The 15687-nt window shown below is 39.5% G+C and overlaps 1 protein-coding gene across 1 annotated transcript; it reads left to right on the plus strand.

Moving 5' to 3' along the window:
* The first annotated feature begins 6381 nt into the window (after nt 1–6381).
* On the plus strand, nt 6382–15547 carry LOC138635762 (ERBB receptor feedback inhibitor 1). Its single transcript, XM_069723406.1, has 4 exons — nt 6382–6568; nt 11002–11165; nt 11910–11989; nt 12958–15547. The coding sequence occupies exons 2-4, from the start codon at nt 11119–11121 to the stop codon at nt 13968–13970; spliced, it is 1140 nt and encodes a 379-aa protein (XP_069579507.1). The 5' UTR covers nt 6382–6568; nt 11002–11118; the 3' UTR covers nt 13971–15547.
* Nucleotides 15548–15687: the final 140 nt, after the last annotated feature.

Here is a 15687-nt window from a genome sequence, read left to right on the forward strand (position 1 = left end):
TAGTAATTCTTTGAGCAGTTTCAGAACAAACCACAAGAATACAGTGTAGTTTTTGATATACTGAAGTCTGTATTGTTAATATTAACCTTATTATCTTTTTCAGAGTTTTACATGGGGAAGTTCCTTTATGGAGATGTTTGGTCCTCACAAGAACAGGTTGGACACACACACACACACACACACACACACACACACACACACACACACACACACACACACACACACACACACACACACACACACACACACACACACACACACACACACACATACAAAATGCCACATATACTGGCAACATGCTCTAGAAGACAAGTTTGCCAACTGAGTCAGCAGCTGTATTTTTGAATGACTCAACCAGTCCACCACAGAGCCCTTTCGTTTCTAAGAGCCCTTCCCTCAACCCTCCCTCAGTATGCACCAGCCTTTACCTCACTACAGCATCACTTCCTCCCACTTCACCAGGTTAGGCCTGCATACACACAGTGGCAACGTGGAAGTGCTTTCCAAGGAGGTTAATTAACCCTGTGATCAATGTTTTTATTCAGATTTTTCTCGCTGTCTTTTGCTCCCCTTTTATTGCTTTAAACTATACTTATTCCAATACTGATATACATTGATGGCATGTTGTGACGGGTGAGGTGGGGAATTATCTGCAGAGCTAATAATCCCATGATCCCCCCCAAGTCATTTGTTGCATGAATCAGTCCGGTTGCCAGGAAGAGACTCCTACGTCTGCTTTGTCTTTTCTTGAACGCTACCTGCTTTTTCGTGCAGTGAGTTCTGCTGGAGGGCTGCTGTGGCGTCACACAGTGCTTTTCTCCTTTACAAGACAGGCATCCGTGAACAAGGAAGTGGAGGAGGAAAGCAAAGAGGGGAGCAATAAACTGTCAAACATGGTGCAGTCTGGCTCGGCCTGTGACTCAACAGGAAATGATGGAACGATAGTAAGTAAGGTGAGGGAAGGAAAGGGAGGAGGGTTGGAGTGGGAGGAGAGATAGTGAGGAAAAAAGGGAGCCTGACTTGGTCATGCCTCAGGACTCTGAGACAGATGTAAAGAGATCCTGGCATGCTTTTCTGAGGAAATCTGTGGGTAGTGGACCCAAGAGGCCTCATCATTTCTCCCCACACTACTCAGCATAATAGAGTCATGACGTGTGCACAGTGTACATAATCAGCAGTGAAACAACAATATTACCACACTTGAGTAATTTCCGTCCCCCCCCCAAACAGTGGTGGAAGACATATTTAGATTATTTACAATAAAGCAAAAATACCTCATTACAAGTAAAAACCCTGCATGAATAATCCTACTTAGATAAACACATAAATACGAGCAGCAAAATAAAGTATTAAAGTGAAAGTACTGGTTTGCTCCCTCTTATTAAATATGACATCATTAGATTATTGACACTGAAGCGTCAGTGTGTCAGCAGCATGTTACTGTTGCAGCTGCTGCAGGTGGAGCTCCTTTGAACAAATTATTTACCCAGTTTTGTACCCAGCGACAGCAGATAAATCTGAGGGGTTGTCAGACGATTACCAGGAGAGGAAAGAAGACTAAAACCAAGTTCTGATACACAAATCTGTTTTCAGATTTTTTAACTTTTTCTATAATCTCTGATTTTTGGTGATATATTGGATCATTTGAACATTTATTGAGATGAAGCCATTTGAGATGTTTAGAGGGAAAAATCTCTCTTTGGTGGAGCTGTTAATAACTCATAGACATCTAAAATGTAATACAGACTTCAAATTGTTTTTTGTAAGAGGCCAAAAAGGTTGGAAACTACTGATTTAATCTTTAACTATGTGTTATATTTTAAAGTAGTTAAAGGAAAATCAATTCTTTCTGTCAAATACATGTAGTTGGATCGAAATACAATATTTCTATCTTAATTGAAGTGAAGTGGAAGTATTAATGAGCCCTTACAGAAAAAACACATGAATTTTACTCGCAAAAACTCACACGTAATCACATGACCACGTGATTGTTAACATGTGAAACATTTATTAAGCCAAAGGGAACATTTTCATGGTGTAATGTGTGAAACCCACGTAGATTCCCATGTGACCACTTTTCCACATGTTCTCCCCATGTTATCATAAGTTGCAACATGTGGTAGACATGTGTCATACACGTGAAACATTACATTATGTGATCACATGTATCCGACGTGGAAAACAAGTTAATTCCCTTAAAATACTACTTAAGTACAGTACTTGAGTAAATATATTTTCCACCAAAAGTGACCCTGCATGTCATGTGGTGATTGAAAAAGACTTTGACCTCCGAACACAGAAAGCAACCAAATATTGACAGTCTGTCTGTCTCATCCATTTACCCGAAATGAAAAACAATCAGCGTGTTCATGTCCTGACGATCAAACTTGTGTTTGTGACAGAAAGGACGTTTTTCACTGTGAAGAGAAATCTGCTACTTACAAGTGGAATAATTCACAAAAATTAAAAGACCTATAATCCACCATGTACATTCATTCATCTACATTTTCTCTGGACTGTGTAAAGACTCTTTTTTTTACCTTCCTTTTATGCTGTTTCGTTTCAACTGAAACTGTTAATGAACTGGAGATCAACTTCACAGAGCTGTGGAAGTCCTCCTGCTGGCCCTGCTCATCCTCTGCCCACACTGAGGCCTGAGGTCCCGGGCAGCTTCCCCGCCGGGCCTCCAGTTCTGTATCCTGGGTAAAGAATCCCTCTTTTCATGCTCGGATCTCTACCATTCATTGAAGCTGTCACCATGAAATCAGATGTCAGAGGGTTTAAATCACTCTAATCCTTGCCATTTCCTCCATCACTTTGCCCGCTGACTCTGCTTTGTTGTTCTCCATTGGCACCCTGGAAAAAAAAAAAAACTGGCTGTAGCTGTGTGTGTGTGTGTGTGTGTGTGTGTGTGTGTGTGTGTGTGTGTGTGTGTGTGTGTGTGTGTGTGTGTGTGTGTGTGTGTGTGTGTGTGTGTGTGTGTGTGTGTGTGTGTGTGTGTGTGTGTGTGTGTGTGCGCGCGCACCACCTCTAATCCATTCATTTGCTTGTAGCTACGTTTGACTCACAGGAAACATCAATAGTGTGTAATGCTTTTATTAATGTTAAAAAGTGCACTTTTTCATCAAAATAGATTTAACAGAAAGTTTTATTTTGTTCACAGTGCAGCTAATGAACTATCCAACAATAAAAGCCACAAACATCACTCTTCAGTCCATCCTCCTCTTCCTCCCGATGTCTGTTGGCTCTTTGATAACTGAGCTGTCTCCGCACAGGATGAGGTCAAAGGCCGTGGTGTGAAGCCCACTCAGTCATTTGAGGAGCCTGATTCCTTCCTGACGCCTCCAACTTGTCAAACCCAACCGCATAGCTATTAAATTAGGAATAATTAAGCAAATGGTGTGTATTTTAAATGACTGTAACTGTGACAGTAGCTACAGCCTCTAAATGAATGGTACTCGTTCAGAACTTAATCATTGTGATTTAAAATAAAAATATTAAATGAGAATATTCTGCGTCAGGCTGAAGGAGGTGGTGGGTGGTAAAGAGGGGCAATAAACTAGAATTTCATCAGAATTTTTTCCTGGTTTTTCACAATTACTGAAAACTGTCCAGAGTTGGATGACGATGCCTTTTGTTTCAGCTCTGCTGCTCCATTCAGAAGTTACTCATCTGAAAAACTCTTGATTTAACGAATGGAAATTTGAACTTCTTACACAGGTAGCAGATGTATCTGTGGCCCTTTTACCTCACCATGTGTATATCCCATGAATATAGCTGTGTTTTTAGTTGTTACAACCTCTAACACAGATTCATAGAACAACAGCATTATGATTAAGAGGAATGTGAAACTCAAACACAGGACAGGTCAACCGTGGCATTGGAAACAGCAGCAGCACCATGTCTGTCTGCAGTCTGTGACGGCGCTCTAATTACTATTACATGTTTGTACACAGCTGGTTCCTCTATAAGAGAATTCCCTGTGTCACTATGTCAGCACATCAACCTACACAAATGTATTTACCATAGAAAAACATATGTTAACACCTACTTACCTCATTTCCTACTCCAGCTCGAGAAGTTGTTAAAGCAATGCTGTGCGGACATTTTTCTTCTAAGATATTTTTTATGTCAGAGGTCATCTGCTGTTTTCCGGACAGATATGAAACTCCTGAACAATCCATCTTTATATTTACACAATTGTTATTTATTATCAGATTGAGCTCACTATTAATTCTGGTGTTGACCTCGAGTTACTCTTTCCCTTAATCAAACTGATCTCATTAAAAAAATCGCAAACAGAAGGCCCAATTTTTTTTTTTTTACATCTTTAATATCGCAGCAACATGGGAGTGTTCTTCCACATCTTTGAAAAAAAAAAAAAAAAAACCGGTGGTGGTGGTTTTTGGGGGAGGGTGCATGGCTGCTACAGATGTGGAAGGTGGGCTTCTGACTGCACTGACAGCTGCGAGGGACGGAGGTCTCTCAGAGCAGGAAATGACTTGACCCCCTGTGGGAGACTGGCCCACCCCAGCCACAACCCCCACAGCTGTGATCATCCTGGGTCACCGTGAGCGCCCACAGAGGGCCGCAGAGCAACAGCAGAGCCACCGGTCCAAGTGACATGAAGATTTGGAGTTTTGGCATGGTCGCCTCGACACAGTAAAATAGATCAAATAAGGAAGAGCTTTTAAGACTCTGTAGGAATTACAAGTGTAAAAAGATGTGTCGTACCATCGCTTTATACCAGACAACAAACATGTTTGTTTAGTGCTGTGAGACAACAGAGCAGTTTCACCTCTGTGTCAAATTGAAATCATGTGTACGATCAACCACTGTGTTACACAACATGAAACTGATCAAACAGATCATTTGTGGAAAAAAGTATGAATATTCCTTTGAGCAAACAAATTACGTTGGTGCACGAGGGACGCTCGATGATTGCAGCAATCCAAACCCATTATATATGCTCTATTTATTTTGTGGGCTTGTGATTTACAGAGCAGGTATAAGGCACTCCTTAATCCATATATGACCCTATGTGGGTTTTATTGGAGTATTACAACAGTGGAACAAGTAAACAATAGAAAAGAAGGAAGGGAAGTCACAGGGTCATTTGGCGTCTCTGTTTTATGAGGTGGCTACATGTAGAACTTTACAATATTTAATGTGTCCTTCTGCCTGAGGGATTTATCTGAACTGTTACCACAGTGGAGAGATCTTTCTGGGAGAAGACTGGAGGCTCAGTGTGGTCTGGACTCTGTGGTGAAAACAAGAATGGCCTGCACTCACTTCCCTGTTATTTTCTGGTAAAAGGCCTCCTGTATTGTCCTTCTGCCTCTCTCAGCGTGGGTGAATACAAACACAGACTCCAATGGGATGTTCTGCCTTCAAAACAAGTCCTCATACAGCATGACTGTGTGCTCCCAATCTACTGCATGTTCCTCTTTATCAGTCCTATGTCCGCCCACACACGCTCTTCGCCTCCCACACAGGTCAGACCAAAATTGTTTACCGCTTTATGAAATGCAATTATCCGTACGCTCATTACACAAGTCAGATAAAAGGATTCTGATTCTGATTCTGGAGGGAATTGTTGCTTTATGACCGGTATGCAGAGTAACCTTGTGCAGGGAAAACATTGTTCTTTTATAAAATCTGCCTTTCTGATTTATGAACATCAACACTTTTTTTTGTGCCAAAGTTAGAGCCATGAAGTTCCACAAAGTTTTAGTTCTATTGGCAGTGAGGAAACACATTTTATGGATGAAAACATCTGGACATGGAGCTACTTTCAGTGTGACTGTAGGATTATTTGACCCATAGTTTGACCTGAAAAACACAAAGGTCTGGTTTACAGTGGTGGTGCTGCTGCTGCTGGAAGCGTTCAAATGATCTAAAACATGTACTATAGTAGGCCCTATAAATAAATCAGTATGCTGATTATGCTAAATGATTGTTTTCAGGGTTATTGAATTATTATTGCTGATATATTGATGTATAAACCCCATTTTAATGTTGCATCTGGTCAAAAGTAGATGATTTAAAAGTTTTTTGTATTTTTGAGTAATTAAATAAAAAAAATAATTCATGTTATTTTATGACATTAATGTGTTCTGTAAGATAGAAATCTGCAGTGTAATAGTGAATATTATTACCAGGGGTTTAAAGAGACAATATGTCCCTTTAAAAGAGAAACAAAACAGGCTTTTCAAGTAGCCTGCTAAAAAAAAAAAGAAGTAATTTGATGATTTATGAGTTATAGGCTATAAAGTATTTCCTAATGGTGAGGTATTTTATTTTTCGGAGGATTTTTCCCTTTAAGGCAACTTTGGGTGGAGTTACAGTAACACGCTCCGGGTGCTGGATTCATTTATAAGGAGATGTGGAAAACCGCGTCACTCTGACAAAATGAGTTTCACCTCCCTGTGTTGTTGACAGAGGAAGGATGTTGCACATGGTTCAAGTTTGACTGGGATCAAACTACACACCGAGATTTTCTCACATTGGACAGGGAGCGATCGACCGAGCCGCTTTCTCCGTGATGGACTAGGTCTGCACTCTCATGGTAAGACTTGATACGTTTTTATGAAGTAATAAAACTAAAACTTAAACGGGGTGATCAGGAGGAGTTTTGTATGTGATGTGAATGCGGGACTCATCTTGTATAACAGAAAAGGTCTACAACATATGAAGCTACAGATTGTTTCCCCTCACAGAAACTTCACGACTTAAAAAAAAAAAAAAAAAGACTCGGACAATGGTCAAAAATCACTTTTGTCATTTCTGTGAGGAGACCGTGTAGCTGAACCAAGTGTGAAGTGAGTCGGCAGGTCTGTCTGGGTTATTTGTCGATATAATTTTGTCTAAATTACCCAAACAGACGAGGGTCTTTGTGTAGCGGGACACACTGTTGTCCTGACCCGCCTCAGGGTTCCCTGTCGTCCGCGAAGTTTTGTGAAGTGAAGTGGCGTCGAGGCGGGATGGGTGAGTCCTGGACTGCACGGCCCTTCAGCGGTCCGCCGCGAGGGGGCGCTAAACACAGCGGTCTGTCTATCTATCTATCTATCTATCTATCTATCTATCTATCTATCTATCTATCTATCTATCTATCTATCTATCTATCTATCTATCTATCTATCTATCTATCATGTAGCATATGGAAATCTGCATATTTATTGAGAAAGCATGCACTTAAAATATAGTCATATTTAAACTCGTGTTAATAGTTAGACTCCCTTAATCTGAAATAACCTATAAATAAAATTATTACGTTTTAGTATTAAAATATTGCTTAACAAGCATGTTGTTGCCTATATCCATGACATTATTAAAAAAAAATTAAATTAATCTTTTTACTGACAATAGAGAGTGAAAAATTGTTTTAGATGGTGTGAGTTGCTCAGTCTCTTTGCTTTTCCCCCCTAAATGTGCTCCTGTCTACCCTTTTACAGAAATGTTACATTATAGTCAGAGTAATATCAAATTACAAATTTGTTCATGTCTATTATAATTATAACCATGAAATGGTAAAATAGTGTCATGATTACAGTCACAAAGTGGCACATTTTTTTATGGCATCGGGGACAGTCTTCTCAACTGTCATTTTCATTCTACCTCAGTCACTCAGTCTGAATAGTGTTCGTAAAGAAATATGGGTCTTAATAATGTATATGTTTGCCACTATATAAGAATGTGAAAAGTTTTAAATTCTGTCAACTGTCAGCATTATATGTTTACTCAAGGTGCAAGATTTTGGTTGTATATCAAATCGTGACCTGCACTTATGTCAAAGGGATATAGCCTTGAAAACCATAAACAACAAAAATCTGTACACTGTTATTTTGAAAATTATAACAAAAACTTAAACGGCATTTAATTTGTTTAATTAGAGGTCTTTTTCACTCTACAAACTTAATTTTTGCCCCATACCACAAGGCTGGGTCATGTCATTTCTATTCCTCTATTTTAAGCCGTGCGTTCTTATTCTGAGGTTAAAATTCATGGTCTAATTAACTGTCTGTCACATTTATACAGCAAGGGCTTCATACATCTGGCCTTTTAAAAAAACAACACAGGTAGAGTGTGCAGTGAGTCTGCAACAGGTCTGGTTTGTTAGTAGACTATAGAACTTATTGAAAGCCCCTTTCACACATTTTTTGCTTTAATAAAACCAACTAAAATTGTCAATTTAGATTTGTTTGATAAATACATTTCAATCTAGGCAGGAAATCCTGATGTCCCAAACTGTTTTTGTAAGTAATTAATTTACAGCATTTCTTTATTGTTTAGTATTTTGGCCTACAAATGTTGTATATATGTATGTATTTAAATTTTCAGTAGCTGTGTGGTTACTTAGTGCAAAACTGAAAACAGCCAGTACTATGATTAACCACAATTTGTAAGGGTCCGGTCTATGAATAACCTATCGGTTGAAAAAACTGAGGCTGGATCAACACATCAAGGCTCCTGCTTGAGCTAAACAAACTGTTTTCTCAATCCTCTGGCTTGTCCTTCCATCTGTGCCAATACACGCAGTCCTCCTGCAGGCGATGTGCGGCACAGGCTCATACCTTGGCCATGTCGGCTTGTCTCCATGGCGTATCTCTCGTCCTAACCTCATGGGAGAGTTCACTTGTATTTTCAGGCTTGCTTCACTGTGCACCAAAGTGGCACAAAGGCCCATTCATGCCTGAGAGTGGTTCCATTCATGGACACTGAGTAATTGCCGGTAGAATTCATAATTGTTCAGCGTCTTCCATCTCCGAGGCTCACGGGTGGAAATGACGCCACAGACGGTTGTTTTAAGGATGACATTAATATTCAAATAAGACGCATGAGTCACTGTTTTGTTTGTAGTGAGGATTCTCTTTGCATGCTCTGCATTGTTTGCTTCCCACTTCGACTGTAGATCTATCAGCGACATGAAACAAAGCCAGACTTTGAAGAATTAGATTGCAGTGTGATAGTAAAATGGAGACTCTGCGTTGCCCTCCAGGCAAGTGTGTGTGGGTGTATGTGTGTGTGTTCAATTGAGTGCATACATTTGAATGTGAAATCTGCCTTTTTAGTGTAGTTTAGTGGTTGGTTTTGCATTATAGATATTTTTTTCAAAGCCAGAAGAGGACACTTTTTCACTCCTGCTCAATATATGGGATCATTAAGACAGAGATATTATATAATTTTAAACTCTGTGCAAGAATTAGTTGCCCTGCAACATTTGACTTGTATTTCACTTCATTTGTTCCTGCCATGACAGAGTCAGGGCTGGAAGGTACTAAGCAACATCCACGCTAGAGGCCTTAAAGGGAATAAGTCCTTTATTCAGGCACGCAGCACAAGAGTAGAGACCTGCTGACACACGAGGATCACTCAGTTTTAAACCCCTTCAGCTATCAGACATGTCTGTTTAACCTAAACTGCCCTTCTGACCTTTCACGCTGTGAGTAAAGACATGGGAGCAGGACTGATGTTGTCACCTTTCACATAAAAGCAGAATGACCTTCACCTGACCCATACAAGTACTCAACTCCCCGCAGTGATATCAGCCGGTGTCTCTGTCATATCAACAGGAACGAGGCAGCCATCCTAAATGTGGTTAGATATTAGAAGGGTGAGCATCTGAATCAAGCAATTTGAAGCTTTGGTTTGTTTCTTATTCTTTACATTAACTAATTTTAATACTTGTTATGTATTTAAACTCAGAGCACAACTTCGTCTGAGAGTATAAAATTCTCCCTGCAGATATCAACACATGAATTGAACCTCCCCTCACCCCTTTTTTGTGGTCACCTGCTGCTAGCCTGTAGAATACTTTATACATCTGTTATTTTCTCCCTAAACATTTTAACAGGAAGGCATGTCCTTGTCAGTTGCGGTGTGATGTCTTCTTTTAGGACCTGCAGCCTTATCAGAATCAAACTGAATTTTCCTTTAAGTCTGCTGGTGCTTCGGTCCCATCTCAGTTCTGGAGTTTGTCATTCAGCATCACAGGAATGCTGCACAATTAGCCCCTGTTGTGAGGGCGGATACTGCAGTGTTTCATGGTCACAGAGAGGAAGGAGGGCGACACCCTCCCACATCTGACCCAGAGGTTGTGCAATGGCCTGCTCATCAGACAAATGGCTTTAAACTGGAACCACAAAGACACATGTACATGTGGCAGCTGCCAGAGCAAACTGATTGAAGTAATCTGCTGGGCCTTTGTTGGGACTGGTGTTTGTTAGAGGCTCAACATATTTAGTTGTATTTTATACTGTTAGATTAAAAATGTGAAAATCTCTCGTACACTGCTCTTATAAAGTACCTTTCATTTGTGCAGTTATGTTTCCCTGCAAGACAAACTTTTTAACAGTGAGTCACGTCTGCAAACAGGACACACTTGTAGAATATAAGTGTGTAATGATACTTGTGCTGCATTGTTTCTTTGCTCTAAACAATTACCCAATACACATGGTACATTATAGTTAAATGAATCAATTTTAATCAGGTTTCAAAATTATGAATTAATAAATACTAATACTAATAAAAATGAAGTTGAAGAGAGAAATTTGACACCAATGGAACACACTCAGTTATGGGAACACCCCTAAAAGATCCATCTACGCACCCTCCTATTCAACACACTCAGTTTTTATGATAATGCATCTTTTTATCTACAGATGACGTATATGTTTTGTGTGTGTGATTCCTGCTTCTTTTAATTAACAATTAAGATTGTTAGCTGACCTTTGACCTTTCTGGTAGGATGTTTGCATGCAGCTGGCTGTGCTTGTGGTCCATATGTACTCTGTTTGTACGGCCTGTTTATGGGCATTTGACGCAGATGAAGGGGTGACCTGAGCAAATTAAACGAGTGATGTAATGCAAATTCCAAATGTGAAAGGGGAAATGCGTGTTTTTTTCGTGTCTTTTATGTTTAAAGCTCTTATAAGATGTGAATGTAAAAAAGAAAGCGACGGTGAATCTTCTGACACAAATTTTTCTGTATCTCTCCAACAGCTTCCTACCGTCCAGAATGCTGCTGCGATGGGTCTGATGGAGCTGACTTGTGTTGGGGCTTTAGACCGATACCAAACAGACATTCATGATTTATAAGATAACAGTTTCTGCCACAACATGGCCGGGAGTCAGAATAACTACTGGGGACGGCTTGATCTGAACAGGTACACAAACACCACTCAACCTAAAACCTAAAGAATCAGGTATTACAATTATACTTAGTGTGATAATACAAACACAATTTTTACTTTCATCATAAAATATTGGGAATATAATTCTGACACAATTCAGATTTAACAAATATTTAACACAAAACAAGTGGATTTTTTTTTTAAATTTATCACTTCAATAAAGAAAGTTCAGCACGTTATGTCTGCATCCAAATATTAACTGTTGTTGTAAAAGATGAACACCTGCAGTTGTTTAAAGGCCATCTGGCATTCACTTGTGTTTACTTTAAATCATCCCCAGAGTTAATCCTCTCATTGTTTCCATGTGTATATGAACAGAGTCCATTGTATTCTTTTATGCTTTAATTGTTTTGTTTTTTATAAAAGGGAAAAATCTTAAAAAAAAAAAAAAAAGGGAGAAATCTCAGGAAGAGTACTTTTAGGGATCCCTTTCATAGCAGCAGTAGACAGTATTATTAAAAGTAATGTGAAAATAAAGCACAATCATATAAAGTAAAATTTTAATCTCTGGTAAATAAAGAGCCAACATATATGTATAAAGAATGTGGTTCAGAAAAGACATAAACTATCCTTCACTGCTGTTACGTAATATAAACAGCACTTGTCATGCTTGTTATTTCACATATAATGATTGATTTATGACAGGTTATATGCAGGAATGATTTACGCACATGCATGGCTCTGTATGGATTTCTTAACCTCTCTTTTACTTTGCAGAGTGTGCTTTGGCCTGAGTGCCGACACTGAACACAACCTGACGGAGATTCAGCAACAGCAAATGACCAAGGAATTTCACTGTGAGTTTTGTTTGTGTGTGTGTATATATATATATATATAATTAATATAATATATTTTTTTTTACATATATATGACACTTCTGATAGTTTAAACAGTTTGTGAATTTGACAGAATTTGTATTAATATTTCTAAGAAACCTTATTCATATTTATCTGTAACACTCTTCACAGAAATGGTTGCAATTCATATTTTGTGACTTTCTAATTCAATATTTCTTAATTATGAAACCCAAAGTTCTATGCATTATTTCCAATATCACGGTCTAAATCATTGATTATCTTCATGGTACGACTTTCGAATTAGTTTATATACTTTTATTAGTATTTATTATTTTAGGGTTGTCTTGGTTTGCCATACTATAGTTAAACAGCATGTAGACAGCGTGTAGGTGAGTTTGCCATCACAGAACTGAGCTGCGTACGGTGAGGAGAGAGATGGGGGGAAGGAGGAAGGGAAGCTATCGCTCCCTGGTCACCAGCTGTTCCTGCAGTCTGGGGCACGTCGGATGTTTCCACACAGAAGGTTATGGGAAGCTCCGCTCAGATTAGGACCTGCTCTGCAGATAATGACGATTCCTGTGCTAATCAGGGTGTTGTGACTGATGTTTGACGAAGAGGGTGATAGGTTAAGCGGTTGTTTTTATCATGTTTTTACTCTTGTTTCCTGCACAGTATCCTCAGTTAGGAAGGAGTTATTTATAAGGAAAGTAGGTAGCCTACTCCACTTGGTATTTTTCCCGCCTACATCATCACTACACTTGAGTTTTGTTTTTTTGTTTTTTTATCATTGCAAATTGTTTTCCATGTTTCTTCCTCTGAGATTTGTTTCTGCACTGGAGGAAACAACAGAGATAGCAAAACCTTATATTAGGAAGAAGTAATTTCTTTTTTCGAAAGGCACTTTAGGATTTAAAGCATGATACTCTTTTTAATGGTCTTAATAAATTATATATTTTTTCCTTTCACAGCCAACATCTCTCTCTCCCAGTCTCCGTTCTACTCGGATACTGACCGCCTAACATCTGAAAACATACTGCTGCTCCAAGAGGGAGACCAGGTTGTCCCTTCTTCCCAGAGACGCACAGTGTTTGGGGGCCATCAGAGAGAAGCCAAACCCCTGCCGCCTCTGCCCAACACTGAGGAGCTTATGTCAGATGAAGCAGCTGATAGTGAGGTAGAGTTCTTCACCAGTGACCGACGGCGCTTGTTGCCCAAAAGCTGCCCCAAGGCCATATGCAGGAGCAGCAACAGAGACTCTGGCCAAGTGAATTATGCCTACCAGGAGAGCTCATTGCGAGCTGATGGCGCTGGGATTGGCCCCATAGCTTTCTCCTGGCCAAGCAGAGAGGAGGACAGACCAACAGGTAGAGGAGGCCGGTTTGGAGCCAACAACTGGTCCTTTGCTCTCCAGAAAGAAGACAACCCCCACCATGTGGGGGAAAGTTTTGGAAGCAAACCACCCGACCAACACCATTCATCCAGAACCCGATTTTCCTGCTCAAGTTCTGCTTTTCAAACACACAACAGCACCACGACCTGCCTCACTGACAAGCCACAAGTCCCTCCCCGTATCCCCATCCCGTCGAAACCTCCTGCTCTCTCAAGGACTGCGAGCACCAACGAGGAAGACAAGCCTCCTAAAATCCCTCCACGGGTCCCTTTAGTCCCGCCCTGCCCACCGCGCACCCCGAGCCCCAAAAGTCTCCCGATTTATATCAACGGAGTAATGCCTGCCACGCAGAGCTTTGCTGCTAACCCAAAATATGTGAGTAAGGCATTACAGAGACAGCAGAGTGAAAGGGCGCCGCTTGCGACTCCTTTTTCTCCCTGTATTGTTCCCATTTTGAAGGATGGCAGACAGGCGAGTGCCACGCACTACATCCTCCTGCCACCGGGTCGACCGGCTCACACAGAGAGACGAGAGAGACTCCTGAGTGAACCGGCCAGGATGGGAAACACCAGCGGCTGGCAGAAGAAATAGAAACCTTTGCCGTGTCTAAAGCACATAAACTGACATGATTTAAACTATGTGATACACTAGTGTGTGAAAACATCAACTCACATGTCTAATGTCGTATTGTTGTTATTTTAATTGGCTGATGTATTTTGTGTTATGTCAGGCTGCTTCACTGTGAGGTTTGTGACGGAGCATTTTACCAGTCAGTATTTCAGACATGTCGCTTCTACTTCAACCCTGAACACATCATGATATTAGAGGATTTTAACTAATAGTGGATAAATATTTACCTCCTCTAACTATTGTAAATTTTGGTTCACTGACACTGCAGTTTTCTCACAGGAAAAATGTATCATCACTCACCTTTAAGTCTGAAAGACGTAAGCTCACATCACTAAAACCAGACTGAGCTAATATCATATTTCTTACGAGAGGAAATAATCACAAAGTTACAAGCTGGGCTTGTAGAATCTCTTCATTCCACATGTTATTTTTTATGACAATGCTGCTGGAAAAGTGTAATGTATTCATAAATTTAATGTTTCGGCAAATGATTTTCACATTTAGATTTATGGTTAATTTGACAGTGACAATTATAATATATACCCATATTAGAATGACACAACACAACCAAGACCTGCTTTGAAAGACAGTGATATCGAACACTTAGTTTGATAAATCTTGTTCTTTAGAAAATTTGTGCTTAAAGAAAAAACACATGACTGTCCCATGTTTTCCACATTGGATACATGTGATCACATGTATGACACATGTTTATCACATGTTGTAACACATGATAACATGGGGAAAATATGTGGAAAGGTTTTCACATGGGAATCTGTGTGCGTAATCATGTGCCTCGTGGTCACGTGTGATGTGAGTTTTTGTACATGTGAACTTCATTTGTTTTTTCTTTAAGGAATTCTATTGTGTTTCAGTGTTTTTGCCATTTTATGGACTTTTTTTGGCAGCTTTTGATATCAAAAAGCTGATCTTTGTGTTGCAGTTACATCAAACTATGTTATACCTGCAAATTACGCCACATCTTCATATGAAGCATTGATTATTTTATTCTATGTTCATGTTTTTAATTTAATTTATTTAAAGGTACATTATGGAATCGAGACAAAAAAAAAGAGTTGTCCAGCATCAATGATTGGAACTTGATGAAAACATGAGTCACTCTTAAATTGATTGACAGGTGTTTTGATAGATATATAAAACACAAAACAAAGGTTTTTGTCTGAAGTGTTTAAATACACAGCAGTAAATGAGGCCTGTTCTTGCAGTCGTGATTAATCTTTAATCCTCACAGTAAATTATTTCAATTATGTATGTGACTTTAACTCTAACGTGGTGCATTTGGTAAAAACTAAATTACAGATTGAACCTTTGGAAATCATGTTACGTTTACACTGATGAGCTGCAGGCCCACATTTGCAACCTTTTGTTACACCAACCTGTTGGAAGTGTTCATGAAAGTTCAGTATCAAATTTGGGCCACAGAAAGGCTGTTTGTAAGTTCATCATGTCGTGTCAAAATAAATTATTGTAAAATAGTTTTTAATCTATTTATAGAAATAAATAACTTATTCATTGTATGACTGGCTCATTGTCCTTTTCCATCACCAAATCTATGATATGTGAAGCTTGTTTGGATTGACCACCTTTTCCTGGTAATTACGAGTAAACATATGACTAGAGTCCTGCACCCGGACTGAGTAAGATAAATCATGTCTAA

Source organism: Brachyistius frenatus, unplaced genomic scaffold (genome assembly GCF_029030835.1).
Source record: "Brachyistius frenatus isolate BFR_SWC_R1_liver_20210118 unplaced genomic scaffold, ASM2903083v1 Contig_327, whole genome shotgun sequence".
Taxonomy (NCBI): Eukaryota; Metazoa; Chordata; class Actinopteri; family Embiotocidae; genus Brachyistius; species Brachyistius frenatus.